The following is a 23,961-nucleotide window of genomic DNA, read 5'->3' on the forward strand; positions in this document are numbered from 1 at the left end:
GGATGATAGATTCTTTTGCGTTCACTACGTATCGGTATAATAAATACGAAATTCCAGGCATCTCCATTTATGGGAACATTCGAACGATCAATATTGTTGTCAGTATTTAATGTCGTCGACGTCATCGAAGGTAAGAGGCCTTCTAGACGATCTATATACAGGGTGGTTGGTAACTGATGGTACAAGCGGAAAGGGGGTGATTCTACGCGAAAAAAGAAGTCGAAAATATAGAATAAAAAATTTTCTTTTAATTTTTTTCTTAATTTTTCCATCGAGACAACGATCTACAGTGAGATCCGTTAAACGAGACGCGATAAAGTGCACGCGTACCGAGCGAAAATTCAAAGTCGATTTTCTCGAAAACAAAGCCTCAAAGGAAAAATTTTTATTCTATATTTTCGACTTCTTTTTTCGCGTAGAATCACCCCCTTTCCGCTTGTGCCACCAGTTACCAACCAGCCTGTATATTATCCGTGCGATAAACATAGGAGGAGATGTCGCAATCGTTGGGTCATCGATTTTGATAAACCTTTTTCTGATTGAATTTAGAGCAAAAATAAGCCGACCCGTATTCTGTCGTTCTTTCTTTTTTTTTTTTGGTAAATTCTAGTTATTTAACAAAGATATTAAATATATTCAGTCCATATTGTGGGAACAATAAATTCCTATTAATTTCGATTACAAACAGATGTTGGTTACTTTAATAGAATTTGTATAAATCACGATGGAAATTATACATCGACGTTGAACGTTATTCCGTCATATTGTACTAGCTATTGGTAAACCTGTGACGCTTATTTTCACCGTCAAGTAAAGATACATTCTTTAATTCATCATCGGTTATTTGCAGAATTTTTTAAAGACACGATTAAGTATTCTTGGTACACGACAATATTCAATTGAAATTTCCCAGATAACGCGAGAGCGACGCGCTCTTGTAACGCGTCCGCTTTCATCGAATGTTCGTTTTGTCGAAGATACTAGTATTTTTCGTATTTTTACGATATGTAGCACTCTATATATCGTAAATAATATAACACAATTGCAGCAGATTAAAAAAAGATAGACAAAGGGGAAAAATTAATGAAAGCAATGAAAGAATGATTGAAAAAATATTCTATAAAGATATACAAATTGATCTATAAAAAAAACAAATAAAAAGGAAAAATACAAAATTATCACGAAGGGCATTTGAAATTTAGAGATCAAAGAATCACTAAAATGTTAAATATTTTACCAAATAACAAATATTCACAAAAACCACCGAATATGGGACAGCTTATTTTTGCTTTACATCCGGCAGGAAAAGTTTTATCAAAACCGATGACCCAACGACCATGGACGTCTCCATATTGGTCGTTGTATCGTCGAAACGAAATAATAATTTCTCTTCGTGTAAATTTCATAAATCTTTACCATTTACCCTAAACGTAATTTCTACGTAACTATTTCTATGTTCTCCGGTGGGAAGGTTCCCGGTTTAAGCGACGACCTAGTTTTAAAGATTAAAGTCAATGCTGCGTCCATATCTCGACTGTGACAGAGAGCAAAATAGTAGAAGGTAGAACGAGACGCAAGAAAAGTCGCGGACCGTACTCACCAGCGAGCAACTGCAGGGAGCCCAGGACTCTGGTGTGCTTAGGCGTTTTCAGTATGTGCGGCAGGAAGCTGGTGACAGCGGCTAGCAGGGTGAGCGCGCCGATCAGCGCGATCGCGACACCGATTCCCATGGTGACGGTGCTCGCCTGCCACCAGGCGCTCGGAATGTCCCAAAAGCTAAAATCAAATATTGTCTCTATTGTAGCGTTGCACAGCGTTCTCGTTAAACTGCATTGTTGACAAAATTCCGAGAAAATTGAATTTCAAGTTGTAAATTAACGGGCCGAGCACCGGGGGCGTAACTTTGATTTAAAGCTAAACTCGATTTTCCCGCCGGTTTCCCCTTCTCCACCTTCACCACCCCCCTCCACTAACGCTAGTATGCACGGTTGCGGTCATTCATTTGTCGTCGCGTTAATTGCAATTGTCGGATCAAATCTGGCCTCAGGATACGAAGATCGCTGGCTGAAACGAGTTCAATTATTTTTTTACCGTTACCTAACGTTCGTGAAATTGGCCGGTCAAAGCGAACGGATGTTAAAAATTTCGAAACCGGACGAGATAAAAAGCTTATCCAACCAACCACGACAAAGTCGATGAACTATCGCGAAAATTTCTGTCCGCGTGCATTGCGTCGCAAACTCGCACTCACTTCCGCTCTGTTTTGCGTTCGTGCTGAAAGACACGGGTTCAGACAATAGCGACGATTAACGTGTTCGATGTTCGCTGATGCAGTGGTGGACTGGTTCGAAATATCCGCCATAATTTTGTTTCTCGTTCTTTCACGCGACATATTTCATGGTACGGTAGTGTTGTAGACATTTGTTATAAATATTAACCGTCTGTTATAGACCGTAAGTCGATGGTAGAAATACTTTAAAATACATTTTTTCCTATCTTTTTGATAAAAAAGACACGATACTGTAAGATCAGGATTGGTAAAATAAAATTTGAATTTTTCGATAAATTGACCGAAGTGTAATCGAGATGCAATTACCGGGCTAAAGGGAAAGATTATTCCATTGCGTGGGAAATTGATTCACGGATATTCGTGAATCTGATTGCAATATAATCTCTATAGATGCTATAAACATGTATCCGTATAATAATCACAGTATTTAGCTGAGTAGACAAATAAAAACTGTTTATCAACATCGTACGGCGCAGTACACGGTACATTGCAGCGAGACTTTTCTTCCACTTTCAGGCATTTTCACTGTGTTTTTATGTTTTGCACGTACCTTGCACCTGTTTTTCACGCGTTTGTTTACCTTTTGTAGGTAGAGTGCTCGTAGAAAAATGTCCCACTCGTTCCGAACCAGTTGCTGCTAAGCGAGTGCTACCATATTTACTTATTTCAAAATCAGTCAACGTGCTATGCACGTCACTCGCGCCCTAGAAACATATTAAAACTGACGTGCATAATTTCTCTTCTCGGTGCAAGAGTTTAAGAAGAACGCGCCGGCACACGATGCTTTAAAACGTTTATCTGAAACGGAACAAACGTCTGTCCAGGTCTCATCCTTTTAATTACTTTACTTTCGCAGCAATACGAACTCGCATAAATAGCCGCATCCTGGAAGTAAAAAATGATAAAAATTACGACTTCTTTTAGGTGAGGAAACCGTTTCAAAACGCAATGCTTCGGGCTAATGTCTTCTTTCATCGACTTGAGCGAACGAACGACCGTGTTATCGCCGATGAAGGAAAACGAGTTCCGTGTGCTTCCGGCATTGTGCACGATGCATTGGGTCGCGTTAAAGCCTACTGAACGTGCAGCATTCCGGTTGAATTGACTGACCTGAAACGCAGGACGCGCGGTTTTCCCGATAAAATGTAAACAGTAGGTGAAAAACGCGTCAAAATGCGGCACCGCCTACTAACTCTTCCCCTCTGCTCGCGCAGCTTTTAATTAACGATCTCGAACTCGAAAAATTTCCGAAGCGGCACGAGCTTTCGTTCGATCGCGATGCAAAATTCGCTCGTGATTTTTCTCCCCATCCTCTCTGCCGCTTGGAAACGAGATTGCAGGAAACTAGCACGGATTGTACGCTATGCGCATTTGTAATTCGCAAACCTCTCTAAAAAGTGTTTCGAAAGGATGCGGTTGAACTTTAGAAGCGCGCAATAACAGCAAAACAAGCAAAACAGCCGTAATAAACGCGGATGCAAACATTATTAATTTTCGAAGTTGTAAGATGTTTTCATCGGTGAAGCGTTGCTTCCGTTTAGGGCAAACGATATCCGTCGCAAATCTACGTGCACTTTCATCGATTTATTAACACGTTGGCCGCCACGACACCCGTATTCGAGTGCCAGCAAAGTTTCTGGTCAGGCCACGTAACCCATATTCGGGTGTCGCTTATTTGACTACTTGCGAAGGATCGTCGTAGGTATTTGAAAAGATATTCCATAATAATACATTGTTAATTAATAATTAACTGTAATAATAGTTGAATCGTTATAAAATAAAAATACGGAAATGGTTTATTAAAAAGATTATTTAGAATGTAAAACTTTAAAGCATTCTATACATAGCTGAGGTTGGTTGGGACAATTTGGGCAACAAGAAGTTGTTTTCTTCAAATTCTTTTGTGACTTTGTTCGGTTCATTCGACGTCTTTTATTTGCATAACGTAGTTTGCATGCGCGTCTAATGCTTCTTCCGGAATCATTTTCCCGAACGGCGATATTATGCTGACTCTGTCAAAGACAAGAATTTCTTGTATTTTCAGATAACCCTAATAATTTTGCAACTAATAATTGTCTAAATATTCTAATATTTATACTTTTTCTCGTTGCAATTTCGTAAACCGTCAAAGCGTTTACAACAGAAATTCCCAGAAAGAATTAAATGCCAAGTTTTCTGTACCATTTGATTCCTTTTCTAATTGCGGTGGCATAAGAAACCATTTGGTCGGAATAATCCATACCACGCTTTCCTTCGTTCTATTCAACAACAGCTAGTGCTTTTAATGTTGCGAAACAAATGAAACGAAAGATCATTCTTGAGACCACCACTCGAGCGATTCGCATTACTAAAATATCGATGGGAGCACCTAGCAGAGAACGCTTGGTACTGCTGTACGCGTGGCCTGGCGGAGATCTCTTTGAAAACACGCGTGACAGTCAACGTGTTAAAGGCATTTGTTGAAAATGACAACGTGGATTCGCAAATCCATATGCAGATACGCTAATTACAATAAATAGTAACTAAGATTGTATTTTCGACCAATCGCGGATAGACGCAATCGCGAGGAAACACGTCAACGGGAGTCGTAAATTCCCCTTACGATTATAATAATCGACGCCACGAATAAATCGATCCCCTGATTTCCGTTGAGATAATAGGAGTGGTTGAGGTGGTATAACGCTGCAATTAACAGGGTTATGAAATTTATATTTCCAACACTTAAGAGTTACACTGATGCGTATGTGTAAGTTAAGTAAGTGATTGATTTAAGGATAGAAACCTGGTAATGACATGTTGACTATTCTAACGATGAAGAATAAGTGAAGTTCAGTGACGATGCTGTGTCGGAGGAAAGCTAATGATGGGTGTGTCTAGCAATTGTTGATGACAATTTTAGTTAGGAAAGTGAGGGCGACAGACATTGCTTCTGATTGGATAATAAGAAGGTTGGTGGTCTAGGAAGGGTCTCAGCCGCCCTCGATAGAAAGTTGCTAGTGGGAAGCATCATACGCGAGAAAAACTAACTTTCCCGTGTCAAGCCGTAGTAGATAATAATCTTCAGAAAACGATTTAGAAAAAAGATATTTGTTCGGTCTGAAAGACCTTAACTAGAAAATTCCTGGGATTTATGATTTAGATTTAGTCCTTAAGACTATTGAGGGTACACAGTAAGACGTAACAAAGATAGTTCTAGATACAATCGATAGATTTAGTCGATAGGTTTAAGATGTTCTTTTGTTTTTATCCTTGTAAAAAAGTGCAACAAAAGTTTTTCGACTCAGAACAGTGTGAGATTTATCCAAAGAATAAAATAATATGATCCTACCTCTAAATAAAGAAATAAGAAGAGCATTTCTCGTGAAAAGAATGTGCAGTTCCGAGGGTGAGATAGGTAAATACAGATGTATTTTATTACCATCAAACGTATTAATATTTAGAATAGTTTTTACAGATTAGACGTTCTTTTTCCATCGAACTCCTCATTTGCTCTGATGTATTAGGTTGTCCGGAAAGTGTCTTTCTTTTGCAAACGTGTTTTCTACAACAATGCACCTTCGTACAAACGTGAAACCAAATCTATGAAATATCGTGGTGTTTGTCTTAACAGAACAAAATGGATCGTACGTAATTCGACAAAATAATATAAAACAAAAAGGTTGCGCGTCTATCGTATCCTCGTAAAACGAAAGAAACTTTTCGATATTATAACAGCACGTGGATTTTACCATAGAGCATTCAAATTAACGATGAATTGTTAATTACCACGTTGCGAATCCGAATTCAAAATACGGCTAGCAAAATGTTTTACTATTCGTTAAATATGATATGTACGTATACACGTTGGATATTTTTAAATATCACTGGTTCTATCGACACCGAGGATTTCGAGAATTCTACTTAATCTGCGTTATGATATAAAAACTAAACAATCTGAAGATGCTGTTACACGCTGACGAAGTTTGACCTTTTGAAACAGCCTGTGTATTTGGATCACGAACGAACAAAAATATCGGATTGAAGTGGAGCGCGATATTTATACCGATTTGGATTTCGATGTTTAGCCGGCTCGTTGCGGCAACGAATCCGCCAAAAATCCCATGAGAAATGATTATTTTTGACATCGTCGAGAGCTACAGATCCTCGTCATGTTCTCCATCAAACGCGTACCACTCGATAATGAAAATATGACAAACTAGTTTCAAGGGCGTCGATCTGTATCTAGCGATTGTTACGCTACCGAGTTAGCTTCGTAGCGAACCATAAAAAAACAGCGAGTTAGATGAATTCGACGTTGGGAAAATTTGGTAAATAGCATAGCAACAATTCCGCTGTGTATTTGTAAACAAATTTCGCTGGCAAATTCGACGAAAATAACGAAAGCAACGCTCCGCAACAAGCGCAACCATATTTACAGGAAATTACGTTTTAATCCCAGTTTCGTAACCGATCGACCGCAAAACGCGTCGAGAACGATTCGTTGAAGAACGTGGCAATTGATCGCTCGATATAAATAATTTATACATATAAGTAAATAAAAACGAGCGGGCTAGGCGTTATAACGATGAAAGCACACAAACATTTTCAGTTTCCACAACTATTTATCGCTCGTATCACGAGCGACGAAGCACCTCGTTATCTGATATCGTACTAAGAAACGACTTATGTTATTTTTTTCGAAAAAAGAAAAGGAAAGAAAAAGAAAAGGATTATACTCAGTGGAAAAAGAAACGATACAAAGTAAGTTTATTCTTCTTTCGTACTTACAGAACCAGCATAACGGAGTATTTCATTCTAGAAAAATTACAAACGGAAGAATCGAGCTGCAGTGAAACGAAATCGTAAGAATAAGAGTACACGTAAGATTTCGTACTTTGTAAATTTATGCAAAAGTGCTCGTCGACAATCCTCTTTTCACATCTGTAAATAGCGTTATATTCCTTCTTCAAACAACTGACACTTCTACTACTGAATTTTAAAAGCGTTTTAGCGATGTTAGGGCATTGTAATATCACGCCAGTGTTCAGCTCAGACCAGCGAATAAAATATATTTCGTATTAAATTAATTGGCAAATATTTCGCGAGGAGTAAAAATAATTCTCAGGGTGTGTTGGTTGTTGCGGCACGCAGGGTATAAAGAGTTAAATCTTAAATTCCTAAATTACGACGATTTCGCGGATCGGCTTCGCCTATAATTTTCCTCTTCTCAACAGCGAACCGCGTTGCGTCTCCGTGAGCTGTCAGGGTCAACGATTTAGCCGAAAGGCGGCGAGCAGGAGGCTAAGCTCCTAACGCTCTAGCGAACAAAGTTTTTCCAAGTTGTCGCCCCGCGGAATTATTCCAGCCCTCTGGTGCGAATTATACGACCTCTTACGTCTTCGCCAAGCGAAATTAACTCGCCGATTGTTGGCCGGTGTCTGCGAGCTAGCGAGATGCCTGGGATATCGGGTGACACCTTCGAACTCGCGAGGAAATTGAAGTTTTCCACGTGGATGGCTTCGAATAATCCGCGGCGCGACACCTCGAAAGAGACTCGAACGAGGTCGACGAGCGAAGGGTCGCGAAGACCGGCGTCGGAGAATTCATATCGCCCGTGCTCCCGAGCGCCTCTTAATAAACACAACTCCGCCAAGTTCTTGTTTCCAAGATATGGCCACTTGAAGTTTCACCGGTCTCGTTTCGTCGAAAAGTAGCTCGTTGCGAATGAGAACACGCGAAATTCCGGCTATTCCTTAAGCGGCTCCGGGAATTTATATCGCGCACTTCAGAAGCAATAAAAAAGGCTTAATAATCGCGGGCCAGCCAACTTCTTGTTTCAGAGATACGGCCGCTCTAAATTCCCTCTAAACTTACCTCGAAAAGCGCTTATACGAGACACAACTCGTTCTCTACGTTTATCTCGTCCGTTATGGGCTATTCGTACGAAACCGTGTATCGTACTTAGCTCTGTGACTAATTAAGAAAAAATCGGCCCACGTTTGACGGTTACTTTTCATCGTGTCCTAATGTCCATCAATAGATCGTTACGCTGTAAAACACCTGCACTCGGCAGTGAATTATCGTTCTCTGGGAGACTGAATAATTCTGCCAGTATGTTTGGCTAGTCGTTATGAATCCAAAACTATTATTTATACAGGGTGGCTGGTAACTGGTGGTACAAGCGGAAAGGGGGTGATTCTATGCGAAAAAAGAAGTCGAAAATATAGAATAAAAATTTTTCGTTCGAGGCTTTGTTTTCGAGAAAATCGACTTTGAATTTTGGCTCGGTACGCGTGCACTTTATCGCGTCTCGTTATAACGGATCTCACTGTAGATCGTTGTCTCGATGGAAAAATTAAAAAAAAAAATTTTATTCTATATTTTCGACTTCTTTTTTCGCGTAGAATCACCCCCTTTCCGCTTGCACCACCAGTTACCAACCACCCTGTATATAATTATGCTTAATTAATATACTGTAACTATTAGAATTTTATAATTAACAATTACGGAACCTTTTCTACAAGTTTTTCATACGCGTTTAATATCGAGCCCCGTTGGCCGTGTTTCGTACGACGAATGTTTCACAAGACAACAACAGTCTGCGAAAGATTTTCGTAAGCGTGGGTTTCTTCGAGGAAGAATCAAGTATACATATATACATACCTGGAGTATCTGGCGCACTCGTAAACTATTTCGGGAGGGGCGTTCGTCGTCCTGAGCCGTGGATAGTTGCAGCGTCGAAAGGAACTAAAGTACGCGTCTGCCTTTCCTAGCAGTCGTCCCTGAAATGCGGAACACACGCGTACAAACAGACAGGCCGAGCAAGAGTTTGAACGCGAGGCGCTTCAACTATGTTAAAGCATCTCGTGATTCGCTGCAGACCCTTTTACGATCTTCGCGAATTTCCACGAGTACCAAAGAGGCGAGGTCGACGCAATGGCGTCAAGGTTAAACGTTCTCACACAAATATATTACTAATTTCGCGGAGAACATTGTTTGCGTGTTCTGCCACACGCGTATTTCCAACTATTTTCGTCTCGAGAAGACTTTACTCGCGCGGAAGCTCGTTTAAGAGTTGGCTCGACGACCGATTTCGAGTCAAAGTGGAGGCAACGTGGCGCGTTTGAATTTCACAAGAAAATCGCGTACTTCGAATCGGTTACTTTCGCGCTTGCATTTTCCAGTGGATCTTGGCCGGGTTAATGGTGCTCGGCGCTGAAGGAAAACAACTCGCTGAGACAAGGGAGAAGGAGCGCAGAAGAGATCGTTACTCTTACACTTATACCCTCTTACTCTTTACACGAGATTCGCCATGGTTTTGTATTAGAACTCGATTCACGAGCGAAATCGTTGACCCGGTGCCAAGTAGTTTCTTCGGCGAGAGATTAAGTTTTGCAGCGGTGTCCTGCGCGTCGTATCTTGGACGTTTTTCTTGCCTCGCGAAGCATCGTAAAACCGCGCGCCGTTTCGCTCCGCAGTGGAACAAGCGGCTAAAAGTCGGACAGCATTTCCTGGGATATTATTCTTGGTCGAAGCAGTGGGAAATTCGATTGTTCGCTGTGAAGCGGCTCTTCGAATCGACTTCTCCCTTCGACCTATCGTCCTTACGCCCTTCGTTCAACGTCCACAACGATACAGAGAAAGCTTCTAGAGATCCTCGCGCCAAAGATAATTCGCGCCAACGAAAACCACCGACGTGTACGAATTGTCTCGTCAGATTGTGTTTTCTGCAGCTACAGAAAAACGCAAAAAGCGGAGCGAAGCGCGAGATCTGTCTTCTAATCGCACGCGCTTTGCCACGCTTCGTCTAGCGAGATTTCTGTTGAAACGAACAGATGCGACTGCTTCTTCGGCTGCGCGCGTAGTACGCGGGCGAAGACGCGAGCGCAGCAAAGCAAATGTAAATTCACTTATGCATTTATTCATCTCGCTACTCGAGTATTTTCTAAGCCATTTAGAGCCTCCTTCTGCGTTTCGCTGCTCAAGAAGGATATATACGTTTCGAAGGGACACTCGTGCACGGCATGTTGACGTCGAAATTATTCATCGACTGCTTTTTCCGGCCGTTCCTCGTGTCAGCTTAACGGTGAGTCGCTTCGAGAAAAACGTCTCGGACCTAGCACAGCTCCGCTAATTTCACGCACAATTTGCTCCAATTTCTCCCTGTACTTTCCATTCTTTCATACACCGAATGGATACACTGGAACGTCGATTAAAACTGGCTTCGAGATAAATCCAAAGCTACAGTTAATCACGCAACGTTAGCTGAAACTTGTATCCTGCGTGCAGGATAAGTCGCGTTTTTTGTTTGAGGGCGATTTTAGAATCCAAAATTGCCTTTTAGTTGGAGACACAGTTCGGTTGCCTCGAAAGATTTTCACAGGAAATGGATTTTGAAAACCTTAGCTCACCGTAGATCGACGAAATTTTCTAGGAAGAACCAAAGATATAAATGCTAGAAAAAAGGATGTTTTAATATCTGCGATATTTCTACACGTATATGTGGCAAAATAAGCAACGTATTTAAAATTACGAGGAGGATGGAAAAGCACATGCTTGGCTTGAAAATCAAAGAGAAAAACAATGTTGATAACACGCAGTTGATAGGCAATATATTGAACTTTAAAGTTATTCCTTTGTAAAATATGGAAATACGCACGTATTTAACCTTAAAAAGCAAACAATTTTGTTAACGCGAAACTGTTCAACGTAATGGATTTTGAAATTTCCCCTATAAAACATGGAAAATGCGACTTATCCCGTTCTTTGTCCGTACTCTTCGTACGTTCAAAAACTATCGCCAACGCTTCAGGAACTAACCAGGTGACTCGAAAAAGGATTGTATAGCGTATGGCATCTACGTCGGGCGATCAAAGATCCGGATAACCGAGATCGTTGGAAACCGCGGATAATCGAACTTCGGTTGATCGAAGCCACGAACTGTACTTGGACACTTTCAGCCGAAAGGAACGCCGTAACGTTAATCTGTTGTAAGAACCGGCAAGAGAAATACGAGGTGGATACGATCGTTTCCGATGAAGTCCGTGTATCAGAGAAGAAAGAGAGGGAAAGGGTGCGGTTCACGCGGTAAGTTTGTACGGCAGCTCGGAAAATGCTTTATTACTTCACTTATTGCACGGTTCACAAAGCAATCTTTCTCGTAATTTTGTTCGGAAGCATCGGCGAGGCAAGTTGTACGCGTCTCGACTGTTTCTTCGCTGGGGCGAAAGAATTGCACGGGATATCTACGAACGGAATAATTGGCAGCAAAGAAGGAGGAGAAGATAGAAACTCGGCGAGAAATTCGAGAAACGAAGAGGGGAGACTCGCAGGAGCGTTAAAAGAGAAACGTCGACGCGAACGAGTTTTTCTGGAAAGTTGGGCGAATCCGGGCCGCAGGGAGCCTGCAAGAATATCCCTAGCTCCTTTCAAGAGCCAGTACTCGAGCCCAATTTGCGAAACAAGCGTCGTTCCTCCGTCCGTAGCCGAGTTAAGTGGAGTCGGTCTACGTCCCATTGGGGCGCGATCGCGAGATCCCGGTGACGTCGCATGACCCTCTGACAAGGGGAGTTCGTTTGCAATCTAATTCAGTCGCCTTGAAAGGAGTCTCGTATTGGCCAGGTAACGCCCAACCATTCCTACGAGTTGCAAAGTTCCGGTACCGACAGTCAACCCGTGGCCTCGTCACCGACCCGAATCCCATTTCTCCCGTAACGAACCGTGCCTCGCGAGTTTTCATCCCTCTTTGGTCTTTACGGGTTAGTTTGTCGGTTTTAGTACACGAACGAGTGACACAGTATCTCCGAGCAACATAGAAACTTTATCATTTAGCCCATTTCACCCTGGAGGACATATACGTCCCAGCAAACATTTCTGATTTCTCTGTTTGCTTGATCCTTCCAAGTAGTTTTTATTATTTTTATGGCCGGCACACGCGTCGACGCTTCAATCGATTACGGTAACTGCACGTGGATGTTAATAGAATACGTGTAAATTAAGGAGAAACTAATGTCTTAAAACATCGAGTAATGGATGTGAATCGTTTCTTTAAAAATTAACAATTTCGTCGACCTGTATATTTAGTGGTTTTTTATTTAAAAATGTTAGGACCATTTTTGCCATTTTTGACCTGTGTCTTAGAAACTGACGCAGAACGACTTATCTCACTTTTGCAGATGCCAATATCTCCAGCTAATGAATATTTCATACGTAGAGTAGTCTGCTTAAAATCAATGGCGCGTAAGTTCGTGTAACTGTAACGTTTGCGTAATGTTTTACTTTTAACAGCATAACTGAACGTATAACCAACGAAATAGATTCTGGGTAGAAATTTGTTTCGTCCGTTACATGCTATCGCGATAAATGTTGCACGATTCATTAGACAAGATGTAATAAAATTACACGACACGGAGCGCTCGCATCAAACATTCCATCCACGCTGCATTTACATTTCTTTCGGCTGAATAAATTCCATCGTTCGAGTAGGAATCTGGTGCACTTGTTGAACTCGTTTGTTGTCAACCCATCCACACGGTTCGTTACATCTCGTAATCACGTTGCCCGGGAACAGCATTTTCCTCCCACGCGTAACGTCGCCGCTAAACAATTTCGTGGAAAATCTGTAATTCGCCAATTTCGGAGCTCATCGGTATGCTAATGCACCGCTGGCACACGTATCCCCCGGCTTTTGGCTTTCGGTCCAGCCAAGACTCTCAATTGAAAATACTTGCTTGAGAATTCAGCATCGACTGCAGCAACCATCTTCCCTCGTCCAGATTAATCTTCTAAAGGAGGAGATCGGTTTTATTCGCAAATTTTCATCGAGCAAATTTACGTGTTCCGTTTACTATGCATCTCAAGGCTACAGGAGTATTACCGCTACGAACTACGTACGAGGAATAACGTTAAACGAAAGCAAATTCCCGCTGTTTTTCGCTAGACGATCTGACAGACACGTGGAAGGCAGCCGGTGAGAGACGAAAACTCGCGCGTGTCGAATAAAGAAAGCAACGAACAGAAAACTGTCAAACTTCGAATAAATAAAAATGACTTGGAAAAGTGAACTTGTCGCGTTTATGTCTAGCGAGTTTTATTTGCTAAGCGTTTCACGGTAAAAATTATTATTATCTAACGCCGATGAATGCGGTTTTGACGAAGCTTTCTCGCCAGAGAATCGTCCGACTCGTGTCAGTTCGTCGAAATTTATATCGACTGGCATATAATTGCATCGCACTTCGTTATACCGGCAGAATCAACAGCTAATGAAGAGAATTAGCGAACCGTTTACCGTAGAAGGGACGGGCCGAGGTTAACGAGGTTCGACGGGAAGTCTTGAATTTCGCGTTCCCAAGTTTCGTCGTTTCGTTTGGCGCGCCCGAGTCGGAAAGCGGAAAGTTGCTCGCTATTTAACAGCGACGTAATATCGAGAAAGTTTCGGTCGCGTTACACGTGTAATCCCCGCCTCCATCCGTATCCGCGTTTATCGTATTTGTTCAAAAGGGCAAATAACGTAATAATTTAATCGCTATCGCAACTTTGCCAAAGCGATCGTTGCCAACACGCTGTATTTGCCTGGTACGTTCGATTTATCCAACTGTTTTTCAACATCATACGATGGACAAACACTCGGAACGCGCGCGTAAATCGGATCAAACGCGTGTTTCCGGATAAACGTAAACGCGATTAAACGAATATTCAAAGAATAAGATCGTTTAATTGCATTGATCCTACGCGTTCGATGTACCCGGCTACTATTTGCACCACACGAAGCTCAGTCGGTCGCGACGAACAATCGTCGAAAACTGTCACAACTTTTTAGTAAACCATCTGATGGACAAGTCGAGGACCGCTAATGCGCGACGAAAGCTCGCGTGTCTAACTCGAGAGCACCACAGAGCAGCGAAGAGAAAAGTTGCGATTCTACTACGGTTTCTTTGGATCTTTGTTTTCCGAGCAACGTCTTCGCATCCCCGGAGACATTAATATGGCTTGTCGCTAGCGATAGAGTTCCCAAGCTAGTTGGACGGGCAGTTCGACGTGTCGCGTGCTGCAGGTTTCGCAGCTGGAAATAGTCAGAGCTACGCGGCAATTTAATGCTCCCGCGATCGACAGAATGATTTTCGTTTCCTAACTTCCACCGGTTACGTTTCCCGTTTCTCGTACGTGAAAACACGCGACTAATCTTTCTCTGATGTATTTGTGATTGTTTGGCTTACCGATCAGGTTTCGAGATATTCGTAGAGCGACGATATCGTGCGAAAGCAAGACACGAGACTCGAAAGCTATGTCCCTCGCTAGGAAGACATTTCTTCTTCTTTCGTTTCTTTTACGTTTCCGATCAACCGATTCACAAGCAGAATTTCTTCGGTAAAATGGTTGGAATTAAAAAAATAACACGCGAAAATGAAAAATGCGAAAAGTCATTTCTGCAGCGACTCGTAACGAGGATTACGCGTTGAGATTTCAACGTTAAAGGTGAATATCTTCATTACGGTAAGACTAGGCTTGTCAAACATCGAATGGCGTAAAGATAATACAGCAAGCAACGTATCGTGAAAATTGTAAACAAACTGTGAGCAGGTCAACCTACGCTACGAGTACTTCAACGGTACGTTGCAGTGTTCGCGAGAAGAAAGCGCAACGTACTATCGAAAACAGGATGAAGAGAAGCCGAAGAACCACAAATATGTCATCCAACGTCCGGCATCGTGAAACATTAAAATCTAACGTTCTCTTTCTTTGTTCGTTGAGACGCGTTCGTCGTTGAACAAAAACGACGTTGTACGCTTTCGTGACTATGTAGCAGAGCTAACGGTCCGATGAAAGCTCGATAGTATCAAAGAACATAGGCAAACGTCGACGTCTTTTTAACGACTTCTTTCACCAGAGACAGAAAGCTCGTACCCTCCGCCCAGGTGCTTTAAATAGGCGTTCTTCTTCTTTTTTCCAGGCGGCGTTCTTCGCACACCGCCTGCTACCAACCGACAGAGAGAAAAAACGAGCAAGACGACAGGATGCGGCAGACGTCCTTCCTGCAACTGTTTTCGACGATCAACCGTGAGGAACGATAACAATAATAAATATAAACGCGATGTTTATAAGTAGGTACATATTTATTTACCGTCACCCGTTAGAGTCTCGGTGATGGAATTCGTCGAGGGTTTTATTCTAAGTTGTCTGCGTGTACGATGTTTAACAAGTACTCATTCGTCAAGAGTTGTTACCTTCCGGATCATGGAATTCGATGTAACGCTGGAGAAATTTCTATCAAGATCTATTCTATGTCGATAACGAGGTAGAGTGTCGCGGTTCTTACTATAAAATATCGGGGCAAGTGATTCATTCGCGTCTCCAATAAATAGTTACAATCGCGTTGCGTCGTATCACGACGAACCTAACGAAACCGTGGGTCGTCGAAAAACCAAGTTTATCAACATCGGATTATAGAGATGCGCGTGAAAACGGAGCTGGTTGCTCGATAACTGGCGACGCAACGTTATGAATCGAAATTACGCTCGTTTCACTTTGCGCTCGGCGGGACAATCTACCGGGCCGGTATTTATTAATTCAACGACGATGTTTAATTTACGAAACCCGTTGTCAGCGATACGAATCGATCGATGTCGAACGCAACTGATATCTCGCCGACTCGATAACCTATCAGAGACAATATCATGACCGATCCTCTGGTCGTTCTTTCGCTCGAGGCTGCAATTACGTGTTCATTTGCTTCGGACGATCGCGACGACGTTCAATCGACGATCGCGTAAATCTCGCAACGGCTGAGAAAGAAGAATTTGGAACGTTGACTCGCAGCATTGACGGACGCTGTTCGGCTCTTAGCCGGTGAGTTACGAGACGACGAAACGATTCCGTGGACTCGGTTCGTTCCGAAAGGCGATAAATTTGCGAAAATGATCGATCCGTCATCGCGTTACGAGTCGCTGGCCACCTCGTAGCCGGTCTGTCGCCGCAGCGAGCAGTAAGACGCGAATCGCGAGGGAATAGAACCGCGAGAAGCCTATTTGGAATATTAATTTGTAGAAATATCCGCGATCCAACCGCAGAGCTGGAAGAAAGGAGATTATCGTCGACTCTTTTCAGTGCTACGACACGGAACAAAGAGCTAAAAGTGGATCTTTCTGTAAGCGTAAGTCCGAACAAACGTAGAGATTTGCTGTCGTTGTGAGACGCCTACGTTATAATACATGGAACGAGCATACGCATAAACGATCCTCAACTAGCGCATTTGCATCAGACGTACTTACGCGTCTGACGCATATAGGAAATTCTACTTTAACGGCTCTGCGAATTTATAACTGCGACGAAGAAGACATTCGTCCTTTGTAGGATCGTAAAAACGTGCAAACGTCCAAAGCATACATCGCAACATCTCGTAAATAACGTGAACAGCTATGTGCATTAGGTAAAAAATAAACGACTGTTCGTTTCTAATTAATCAGAGGCATGCTTTCTTTCGTTTCTACGATTATTTACCATCTGGCCATCGACAGTTTGTTATTCTCTTCTCAATAAAAGTCCCATCGTTACGACTTTAAACTCAACTGTCAGACAAACTGCGTTACGTATGGAACGACTCGACATATTTCACGAGATTTTACGAAACTAATTTCAAACTTGAACTAACTTCAGTTCGTAAATTGACATGAACAAACATTTCGCAAGTTATAACGTTGTAATTCTTTGCGTTAACACGCGTCCGTCTATCACGCGAACTATATCAACACAGTCAAGCGAGATTCGCGATTGAAACACAGTTAGGTTTTTCCTCGCGACTCGTGGAAAACTCTCAAAGACGGAAGTGGAAAAGGCGTCGACTCACCTGAATCCAGTAAGGCAGATAAAATCCGGAGCAGGCGAGAATCGATGCCACGGTGGACAGAGTCGCCCACAACACGCACAGCACTGTCATCTCATCAGTTTAAAAGCGTCTCTCCTCTGTCTTCGCCGCTGGTTCCTCGCTGTCTCTCTCCGTCTCTCGGTCGCTCTCTTCTCCTCTATCCTACTCGCGCATCGCCAACGAAACTGCTATTCGAAACGTGGCAGCCGTCGCGATCCGGGAGAGGATTCCGCTTCACACACCGACGTCTTCGAAGCTCGTTCTTTCTCCACACTCGCGAAATCCACTTGTCACCTCGAGGTTCGAAACCTCGCTAGTTCTTCCAGCTGCTCTCTTTCCTGGCGTACACTGGCAACAGAATTGTCGAGCCTGATCGCAGAAAGGCTGGGCGAAGATCTTCCCGATACCGCGCGAACTCACTTTTTACACTGAAAGACGCGAACGCGGAGAAACGTCGCGTTTGGAAGGCGGTCGCGCGTCGAGTACGCCGCCAGAGATGAGAATAGATCGGTTAATAGGTCGGTCGTTCCACGGAAAGACCTGAACAGAGACTCACGGTCAAGGTTCGCGGTGGCCGTGTTTGCTCGCGTTCGCGTGCCCTGGACACAGTCTCGCCTGTCTTCCCAACTTCTAACGACGATCCATCTGTTCGGCTACTGTCTCTCACCACCTACGATACACTGTTGATCGATTTGTCTTCGAATCGGTGGAAGTAAAAACGATTAAAGCACAGGTTCGTCGGGAGGCGGCATGATCGCGAGCGTCAGCACGTTACAAGGGAACAGTTTCTCTCGGCAGTACGAGAGCGGTTTTGTTAATTATAGCCGGAGCGAGGCGCGGCGAAGCGCATGGAGCCACGCCGTGCGTTCGTCGGCTCTCGAGAGAAATTCATCGCGTCGTTAGGTCGCGCGCGCGCGCGCGAGATCCGCCTTCGGGTATCAGGATGAAAGAAGAACGGGACGTGACGAGAGAAAAATAGGAAAGAGAGGATCGACAGAGAGGAAAAAAGGGAGTAACGTTTCTTGCGGACACTTTGGTCGATGCAATCGTTTAATTATAAACACGCGACAGGTTCTTGGTGTTTTTTTTTTCTCCACGTTGGAGAAATTATCGAGGGAAGCCGACACGAAACAGAGAGAAAGAGAGACAGGAAAGAGGCGAATAGCGAGGGACGACTGGCCAACCGAGTGGAGGTGCTCGGCGCCGCTTCGTGACTGCGACTGAGCCTCGACTCGCTTCAGCCGAGCTCCGCTTTCCACCGCTTCTGTCGGTCTGTCGCGGTGCGCGCCGCCTCGCCGAGTGCCAAGGCGCGCGCTCCGCTCTCCCACTCGTCCACCCTCTGCCCCCATGCCGACTGACGAACATGTGTGCGCGTGCTGTGACCGCAGCGGCTCCTCCGACCCCCGCCGAACCCTACCGATACCCGTTCTTCGCCGTACTTTCGTCTTCCTTTCGGCTTTCGCCTTTCCTTAACACTTTCCAAAGTAAGAAAAAAAAAAAAAAAAAAAGAAATTTGTAATTAAGGTGGCCAACTAGTTCCATCTAGCCTCCTGCTTCTGGCTACCTGTTGATGGCTTTCTTGCATTATCACCGCGACAAACTTTTCGTTTGTTATCCGCCGGTTCATTTGCACCAGCCTGAAATCCCGTGAGACCACCGGTGGATTTTGTTCGTTCGACTTCCTCAGGACAGTGTTGCTCGGTGACTGCGAACGTCGATCTTCGCTCTAATTACGTTGTTGGGAAAGTTTAATTTATTTGTGAGGTTGGAAGGTTCGGTTTCTCGCGATCCATACGTCGTAGGTCTAAATTTGTACGAGTAAAGTCAGGGAGAGCGTGTGGTTCGAAACAGGGGGAGAATGAAAAATAAGGAAATTGAGTCGGAGATTTCATTTCTGAGAAAAAGTTAGCCAGCGTGTTTAAGTTTAATTGCGAACTCGACAGAAGAAAAGGATCGATAGCGAGTTATTCTCGTCCGCGTCTCTTTTTAGAAAAGAACTATTTATAATCAATGATGTGTACACGTTATTTTGTTCCATTTTTCTGTGGAAACGAATCAAGCAATTTTTACGTCGTTCCAAAGGCTGTGATCATCTTGTCAGAAAATTTCAATTTGTGTACTTGATTTTCTCTCATATTCTTTGTACGATGTTTAGTAACCGATGTTTCGATATCGATAGTACAGATAATATTCCAATAATCTTCAATGTCGTAAACTCGAATGAAATTGCAATAATTTCTGGCCTGTTACGAAAGAAATCTGCAAGTTAATTTATTGGCTACCGAAGAACGATTCTTTTATGAAATACTCGTGATATTCGCTCCGTCTCTCCGGTTGTCGTCAAATTATTCAATTGCAAACGATATTTTCCGTAACAGAATATTTCTATAATACTTTCAGAACGTAACGCCGAGATGAGCGAACTTATTACACGACGCAGTAGATTCGAAAGCAAGTCTAAAACGTACAATAAAATCTTGCGGTTTAAAACTTCATTTTGAAGAAACTAGAGGTTAAATATGTTTAATCGAGAATTAGGTCGGTAATACACGTGTACATGACAAACTTTGAAAGTGGATTTTCTGGAAAAACGAGACTCGAAAGGAGGAAATGTTATATTACGTTTCACGACTTATTTTCACGTGTGAAGTTCACAGGAAGATGACAAAAGCGCGTCTTTGTTGAATCTTTTATTTTAATCGTACTTTATGACTAAAAAGGAATATTTAAACACAAAGAATTTAAAACTGCTAAAAGTAGCAAAGACATGGCCAACCAAGCTTAACCCGACATTTTAATATTTTTTAATACTTTCGTGTTATGAGAAGCAACGTTATGTTTTTCACGTTTCGCAGAATTTTTCCCCAAAATCGAATAAACGGACATGGGATTAATTAACAACCTGCTGAATTTTAAATATATTTTCTTGTAAAAAGGAAACACGAAATGCGAGTTATCATGTTTTTCCTTTATATATTCGTACATAATAACGTATCGATTGTCCGTTATTCAATGGAGAATTAATCAAATACACGGCCATATATTCCATCACTGTACAAATTTTTAGACTGCGTTTCCTTAAAAAACGAAAAACCTTCGATGTAGTTTCGTTATTCTTTATTTTCGACTTGCATCGAACCGTAGAATCTCGCCGATTTTACTCGCACGATAAATTTAGATGAATTTACAACGGTGTACGGTCAAAAGGCTAGCAACGGCTATTAACAAAATTCGGTGAAACAACTCGTTAACGTTGATTCGCAGTCGTACGTTCGCTACATAATTTGCAATCGTTCATGCGAGAGGGGTGCAGAGTGCAGCGGTGTAATCTAAACAGCCACTCGGAGCGTACTTTCGGCACATTCGTTGCACCAGGTTGGATGAAAAAGCCGAAATTGTGGCGAATAATTAGCGTCAACGTTACAGTTGCTAATGACTGTATTGTTTAACGATGGTGGGATGCGCTACGTTAAACGCGACACGTCACGCCCTCGCTATTTCCGACCAGGCGAATGTCACGCATCGTTCAGATTCAGAAATAATACGGTTAACTGAATTTCCCGCGTCTGTGCGTGATGTGCTAAAAATGTAATAGATGCGTTTACGGCTGAAACGTTGACGAACTAACTTCTTTACTAAATTTTATCAGCAATACAGGAAATAAGTTACAAGTGGCAGAATAATTTATCCCAGCTTTTAGTATTCGGTTGTCCAAAAAGTGTCTTTCTTTCGCAAACGTGTTTTTTACAACAGTGCAAGAAACGTGAAACCAAGTCTGTGAAACGTATTTATCTCAACAGAACAAAATAGATCGTACGTAATTCGACAAAATAATATTTTATTTTTTTCTTATTTATTAAAATTTACAATCAATTCTCGCATTGAGAAGACAAAATAATATAAAACAAAGAACGTTGCGCGTTTATTATTCCTTCATAAAACGAAAGAAACTTTTCGGACAACCTGATACTATTGCGGTATAGAGCTGTGATCGTAAGATAAATATCAACTAAACTGTGGTTCAAGAAGATGAAACTATAACGTGTAAACGTTAAGCTGAAGCATACGAAACGGTGGCGTCGTTCTTTTCCGGATGAATTTTTAACTGCGAGTAGTTTGTTGGAAAGGTATATTTGATAAAATACGTTTCGCGCGGTGTATGTAATTTTACGATTATCAAACAACTTTGTTGTTCCAGACTCGTAACGATTATTTCGTTTTAACTTACGTAGGTTTTAGAATTAAAAAATTCTTGGAGCGAAGTTAGTACAGTCGTGTTTCATTTGCAGACTCTTTTGAAATAGCTCGCGCATTGAGAAATTACCTAAGGTGACGGAGAATATGTTAATCTTCTGCAAAGGTTAAATATTCGCAACAATTTTCACGACACTTCTCCGATATTCGTCAATAGTCTAATTGTCGGTGACGATCAGTAACGAAACGTCGATGCCTTCGTTATGAATCTTCTTAAAAATGCAGACGCGATAAATGCAATTTACAGCTTCATTCCTCTTCGATGTAAATGATAATCGAGTGACAGAATTTTAACAGTTGGCAACGTCCCGTAAAATCAAACCTTCCGAGAAATATTTCACACGTATAAACTGATTAATTCGGCACGTTTCTATCGGTCTGTTCGAATCTGTTGTCAAGCTAACTTAAATAAGACTTAAATAGCACAAAAGTGACAAAATTGACAGAGACGCATTCGCTTTGACAATTCACAACAACAATTCCATAACAAAAGTTCGGTTAAAAAGCTGAAATACGTTAAGTTAAGTTTCCACAAACGTCTCGATACCATATAGCATTCGTATTCGTATTTGTTGGCTGTATACGTATTACGTCTGAACTTCTAAACTGTTTGCGTAGAAGCAAAGGGCACGAGGATGGAACAAATGGAGCAGCATCTTATTTTCCTACTATCCCCTGGCAATATCCTTGTTCCCAACACTCGGAGACTACGATAATATTTATCAACAAGCAGACGTGCATTTTTCTCTCCCGCTGTGTTCGCCTCGAGTCATCTGGAAGGCACGTGCGCCAAAAACTTTCTTTTTAACGACAAAGAGCGAACGCGTTGGTTTCACGATCAGAAATCGGCTTCCAACAAACGCTCCGTCGTGCTCTGTCGGAGTTAAAAATTTCGTACGATGTCGACCTGCTTGCTGCACGCGCAACGTGTCCTTGAAGATGTGTAAAATGAAGCGGTGGCCCAACGGAGAAGTATATTCGTCGAGCATACAGGGAAGATGAAATTGAATTTTCTCGGTGTACGTCGTCGGTGCGATGCAGCGAGACGACACACGCTCCACTAGACCGGGTCATGTGAAACGTTGCGACGTAGCTCGAGGAATTGAGAGCAATTCGGAGCAATCACGCTATACGCCGGAATGAATAAGAAATAAGTAAATAAACAGGGCAAACGTTTCACTAACGCAAACAGTCTCGTATTCGCGAGATGGAGAATCGCGTAACTAGCATCGTGAATGAACATTTTTTATAAACAAATATTTCATCTCTGTGTAACGTGTTACGTGAAACGTTTTACCTGACATTCGTAAACGTTTTTGCGAACAAACAACATCTCTTCTGTTCTATCGTTCTATGTAAAAAGTAAAGTGGCGTTCTTTCTACGCTCGTTGAAATTCGCCAAAATTCATTTATGGTCCGCATTGGTAAATATTATCGCTTGCGTAAAGTGTTACGAATTTTGCGCAAACTTCTTTGCTCCGCAACGAAATTCCACGCGACTAGGCAAAGTAACGAGGAAAATATTCCGTGCAATTCGATCCGCTAGAATGGGAAAATCACAAGGCACGTGGACGATGGTTCGTGTAGACAAAACAGAAATACGAAGTGCGACCCCTACGCCCCTTGACGATGAACTGAAATTTTCGTGGAACACCGATTCCTACCAGAGGCGCGACCTATTCTGCGAGTCCAAGTTGGTCGGCTGTGTATTTTTTTTCTTCTCTTTTACGCGGGATTTTCGAAACACAGGGGGTTCGAGTTCCACGCGCAGCCAACAGCGTCACGGCTTTTTCGCCTGGCGATTGGAGTGTCGAAATTCGGCGTGGAAACGGTGTCGACGTAATTGGTAGAGAACTGGCTGCTGTGCAGGTGCTGATGAAAAACCAAACAAGAAAGCGCGAAACGAAACGTTTTCAGAGAGCAAGTGAAAAAAGAGGAGGGGAAGAGAGTAGACGAAAGCAGAAAGAGAGAGAGAGAGAGAGAAAGAAGGAAAAAAGCGGAACGTTTAACGATACATGTGTGCAAGATACGTTAGCGATAATGGTCAACAAAGTTCGATAGTTGAGATCGATTAATCAGAGAATTTTTACAGTTTGTACTTTTTGGTGACAAATTTCGATAAAAGGGAGAGAGAGAGAGAGAGACAAATTTCACGAGACTTGCGAGGGATTATTTACGAGCGACGCGGTAGCTGGCTGGTTCGCGGTGAGCTAAATGTTTCCGAAACAAAAGGAAACGTGAGTTACGATCCAACGAACGACGCATTATTTTCAGAGTCGCGGCACGCCACCGATGTTTCGACAAAGCGACTTGTCCGAAACAATATTTTGACGTTGTAACGCGCCAGCGAACAACGTGACCGATTGAAAAGCTGACAAGCTCCGAATTTTTTTCCGCCAAATCCGTAGACGTATATTTCCCGCTTCTCTCTCTTTCTCTCTCTCTTTCTCTCTCTCTCTCTCCTCCCTCGCACCGACCGCTCTCCGTTTTTTTCCTATTTTCCCTTTCTCTTTTTTCGACACCGTTGCCCGGTACATCTAACTCGCTGAAAGGGACATAGTCACCGTTATCGCCGTCC

General features: G+C 42.6%; 1 protein-coding gene and 1 long non-coding RNA gene across 3 annotated transcripts in view; one reads left to right on the forward strand and one right to left on the reverse strand.

The window, feature by feature from the left end:
* Positions 1–17,194, forward strand: part of LOC138180763 (uncharacterized) — a 186,870-nt gene extending 169,676 nt beyond the window's left edge. The window contains exon 5 of the long non-coding RNA XR_011173367.1: positions 15,219–17,194. This is a non-coding gene — a long non-coding RNA (uncharacterized LOC138180763). The remainder of the gene's footprint in view (positions 1–15,218) is intronic.
* The window catches only part of LOC138180755 (LHFPL tetraspan subfamily member 6 protein), a 30,822-nt gene extending 13,572 nt beyond the window's left edge, over positions 1–17,250 (reverse strand). For both annotated transcript variants that reach the window (XM_069114892.1, XM_069114891.1), the window contains exons 1-3: positions 17,112–17,250; positions 8,933–9,051; positions 1,601–1,776 (exon numbers count right to left, since the gene is read on the reverse strand). In XM_069114892.1, the coding sequence (XP_068970993.1) occupies positions 1,601–1,776; positions 8,933–9,051; positions 17,112–17,201 (385 nt within the window). In that variant the 5' untranslated portion in view covers positions 17,202–17,250. The remainder of the gene's footprint in view (positions 1–1,600; positions 1,777–8,932; positions 9,052–17,111) is intronic.
* Between the last annotated feature and the right edge of the window lie 6,711 nt (positions 17,251–23,961).

The sequence above is a fragment of the Bombus flavifrons genome, chromosome 6 (genome assembly GCF_040668555.2).
Source record: "Bombus flavifrons isolate JBK064 chromosome 6, iyBomFlav1_principal, whole genome shotgun sequence".
In the NCBI taxonomy this organism is placed as follows: Eukaryota; Metazoa; Arthropoda; class Insecta; order Hymenoptera; family Apidae; genus Bombus; species Bombus flavifrons.